This window comes from Argiope bruennichi, chromosome 5 (genome assembly GCF_947563725.1).
Source record: "Argiope bruennichi chromosome 5, qqArgBrue1.1, whole genome shotgun sequence".
In the NCBI taxonomy this organism is placed as follows: domain Eukaryota; kingdom Metazoa; phylum Arthropoda; class Arachnida; order Araneae; family Araneidae; genus Argiope; species Argiope bruennichi.
Window position 1 is genome coordinate 28844585 of NC_079155.1, and position 4698 is coordinate 28849282.

The following is a 4698-nucleotide window of genomic DNA, read 5'->3' on the forward strand; positions in this document are numbered from 1 at the left end:
CAGACGCGTCATTGTAAACAAAGGGGTTAATATGCATATTTATGTATAGTGCCTAGAAATCTCAAAAAAGTTTTAGGTTTGTTATAATTTCTAAAACTTTTTGAGTTTTGTTCTATTATATGGTTTTTATAATAATCATTGTCCAATAAGAATGTAAAAACCTTCCATCCATCCTTTTATTTAGTATCAAAAATGCAAATCCTTGCTGACTGGCCATCAAATCCAATGGCTAGTCACACTTGACATAGGACTTCAAAAAGTTTTTAGCGAAGCCGCTATTTTCTAATATGTTTTTGTTTAATATATTCGTCATTACAAGTTGAACTTTTGTGCAAGAATTATGTCACCAAATTCATTTCTTGCCATAATTTGACAACTCTTCCACTTTTTGTAATTATATTAATATCCGGCTTAGATCAATGCTTAGGCTATTAGATGCGGTGTTCTTAATTTTAATAATGTTCTTAATTTTTTCTAGTCCGATGGAAAAGGCAACATCCGAGACATTGCATCTTACAAATGGCAAGTTAAATTCTCTACAGGAGTGCGACAGCTCAAAAGGTAAACCAATGCAATTTAAAATACCGACCTATTTCGTATTGAGGGATAATAATTCTGCTCTCAGTGATTAACAACTTATACGGCACTTGTAAATATTGCAAATGCAATTATCATAGATTCTAAATTTTACGACCTAAAAATTAACTTTACTATATGTAAGAATATAATGAGTAGATGCAATTCATTAATACTACATAATTATTAATGAAATAGATTCAATTAATTTATAATGTATGTGAAACATATTTTAAAAATTTTAGGCAAGTAATTGGTTTTATTTTCAATATTTTAATATAAAAATTACTATGGTGATGTTTAAAAAGTGTTAATTTGATGAATAGACATTAAAACTTAAAATATAATCAATATAATTCAATTTTACAAAAACTTTCATAATTCATCAGTAAACGAATTTGTCAAAATAAAATTCTGAAAGAGGTAATAAAGACAATTTTCTTTAATAGATATTTAATAATGAAATTTCGATCCAAAATGAAGTTTAATAATACAGCTGAATCTTTGAGAAAACTATGTAAACAATATCTTTTCAAAATAAGGGACTGCTATACTTTGGATTACTTTTTCTGTTACGCAACTCAAAACTAGCATTTTTTTAAATTTAGTTTTCACTATCTATAAATAATATCGCTACTTAAAAAAAATTATTATCGGATGTAAAGTAGACACAAACTTATTACGCTTTGGATGACGACTTCTTTTATTATAGTGCATGCAATTTTTATATTCTTTCAGTGTACTATTTCCTAAATTGTCAAATGCTCGAAATAATGAAGTAAAATGTTAAATATTTTGCGTGCCTATTTACTTGAAGCTCTCCTTTATCATATATAATTCATATGCATTTTATTATAACTTATATAAAATGCCTCATAATGTTATATATAACATGCATCATGATGTTATATATAACATCATATATTTCTTCGATCAATCCTTGTTAAGGTATAAAAATTTGAATAAAAAGCAATGAATAATTCTTGAATCGAATTAGATAATAGTATGGAGGAAGTGCATAGTAAGTTATGTTCGAATCGAAAAACGAGTCGCTTTATTTATCAAATTGTAATCTGCTAGCTACAAAATAAAGATAAGTCAAACGACTCTGGAAATTTAGAAATAAAGAAATGCAATTCTCCAAATATGATCTTTTAATAAAAAGTTACTTTTACATTCGAAATCGCAAATAAGCCACGAATGATATACTGCCATATTCCTACGAAATATCAGCTAAATGTCGTATACAGTCAATGCAATTCATACTTATGTGCATCATTATTTTATTTCACCTTTATGAGATATGCACAATTCTGAATTCTCTCGATTCCTTGGTTAGTGCAATTCTGTAGAATGAGCGACCTCCTTGAAATAATAGAGAAGTGAAAGGTCAAGGACATTGAAATTTTCAACGGTGTTGAATCCACTGGTTAAAGGATAAAATGTACTTGAATGAGAAGAATGTTAGTTGAACCAAAATTATTATAGTTGTTATCATTTTTAATTATGAATTGCAATACACATTTTTTGATAATTTAATCACTTTAAAAATGCCAATATTGAGTTATTAGCGCTCCATTACTTTTCCAACTTATTAATGTTTTAATTTTAATATTCAAATTTAAACGAACGCCGTGTATCCAACAATGCAAAAGAACAATTTCCCAATTTATGTCGCACATTTAGAAAATAAAAATCATCCAAAATAATAATTCTTCAAAAACGAATTTTTCAATGATGCATTTCTATAATGTAACTCAATTTTTGGAGAAAAAGAATTCTTTTTGCAGATTTTGAGTCAGCAATATTGCAGATTAAAAATATTTTTTTTCAAATAGATATCAAGTCTTGTAAATGCAAATAATAAGAAGTGCTTACATGATTAAAAAGTAATGTTGAATTTTGATAAGATTATGGTAAATTAAATGAACAGACATCTTTCACAACAGCATAACATCATTTATTTTATGAAACTTAATAATAAAAGTAATTTTAAATTCAAATTATGGAATCTAACAATTATAGCATACTCAAATTGCAAAGACAATATTTACAAAAAAGCTTCATAAAACGATTTAAAAGGAATATTTTCCAATCTTCCAGAAAATAAGTAAAACAAATTTTGAAAACACATTCTCAAACATAAATCAAACTCACGACAATAAGAAGCAAGTTGTTAAAAGCCTTAAAAAGAATATAAAAAAGTAAGGTTGAAGAAAAATTAACAAAATTTTAAAACATTAAAAATAAAATTGCTCTTTTTGAACAACAATATTCTATCGTCTTTAAAATACAGAATTGTGTGGTAAATCTTAAACAGTTCCCTATAATTGTTAAATTCCCTCTTTTTTGTTATACGTAATAAGAATCAATGAAATAATTATTTGCTTTTTAATTCTTCTAGTTCCACTAAAATAATACTAAACGTCTGAAATAATATTCTCGGACAAATTCACTATGTAAGTGGATTATGAAATTTTGTAAGAGAAATGACTTTAAATTGTATATTTACGTAACTTAAATCTTAGAGATAATGACTTTTTGCTCATTTCATTCTCCATTCAGAGAGTATTCGAAAATGAGATCGAATACATCATGAACTTCCTCAAAATCATTACCTGAACATTCCATGAAAACAACTCCATTGAAGGAACTACGGAGTTTTCCATAAAATTCCCTACCTTCCCAATATGAAACAGGTTTTTTATTCTGAAGAGATAGACGTTCAATTACTTGTTGGTCTTCTTGGAGATCTTTCTTGGTTCCCACCAGGGCGACAGGTATTACGTTCGATTTGATAATATCAGCTGCTTCTGGCAGCCACTTTTCATATAACATTTCGAGACTCGCTGAAGCGTCAATCGCATACATAAACACGATAACATTCGCATTCTCATAATGTGGCATTCTTTGTTCTTTAGGAAAGTTCATATCACTTGGAATTTCAAATATTGCAGCTCTTCTGTGTTCGTTTTTAATCACGAATTCGCATGGGTACACTGTAACACAATTGTCAGAATATATATCCCCTGGATCATTGTGATCATAAAATGCGCGGATAAAGCTTGTTTTTCCACATCTTGGTTCGCCAATTACAACAATTTTCACAATGTCTATGTGCGATGTGGTTGGGTTGCCATTATTATTGTCCTTGATGGATGCCATTACACATTTGTTTTGTATGCAACCTATTCATGGAGGAATCAAACTGGGTTTAAGCAAGCGAATCTGCAATATTTAGATGTTTACTGAAAGTTTTGTTGAAATGTCAAAACATATTGAGTCATGCGCAGAAATCCATCAAACTTGTTTTTCGTCGTACTTTCTTCTGGTTCATTGATTTGTTGATTGAAAATCCAATTTTCAGCCAACATTATATGCTGTTAACCTTCTAATCTGTACATCTATTGAATGTCTGTCCATTTAAATGTTTAGAATAAAATATTAAACAATGTATTGAATATCTTTCCTTTAAAATGTTTAGTGTTTATGGATTGGGCAGTCATAATATGTAATATTTCAGTTATAGATTTAGATTTTTGCACTCGGACGCTCCCAATCAAAACAATTCCATTTATTTAGTTTTTAAATTTTGATTGCTAAAAATACCCACAGAGTGGTAAGAAGATATAGATTAATTTTTCGGGAAAATTCAAATTAAAACTATTAAATGTATACATTTATTTTACGGAGCAATAAACAAGTCCTTGAATTACGTGAATAATTATGCATCGAATTACTTTTCCCAGTGCAAAGGGTAAAATGAATTAGGTCTTAAATGAAAAATATGATAGACTGCACTCGAAACGTTCTGCAACTTATAAGTGATATCGTTTGGTCATTAACCAAATATGATATGTCTTTGATGGATCTCATACAAGGCTTCAATTGTGTGGAATTTTCAGATTTATAGGTACTGCTCACTCAGTTTGAAATCACATGAGATTTTGTAAATATAATAAAAATAAATAATCCATTAAATTATTACTTAAAATAGACAAAAACTTTTAAACTGAAGATATTTCAGATAAAATCACTGATTAAAAGTCAGTGAATAACGATCTAATGACTTTTCTAAATCCATGTCTCATATATAATAGACATTAATGCTATAAAAGTAAA

At 28.2% G+C, this 4698-nt stretch overlaps 1 protein-coding gene across 1 annotated transcript; it reads right to left on the reverse strand.

The window, feature by feature from the left end:
• Window positions 1-3126: 3126 nt before the first annotated feature.
• Window positions 3127-3741, reverse strand: LOC129968218 (uncharacterized). Its single transcript, XM_056082072.1, has one exon. It carries the CDS (start codon window positions 3739-3741, stop codon window positions 3127-3129), a length of 615 nt encoding a protein of 204 aa, XP_055938047.1.
• Window positions 3742-4698: the final 957 nt, after the last annotated feature.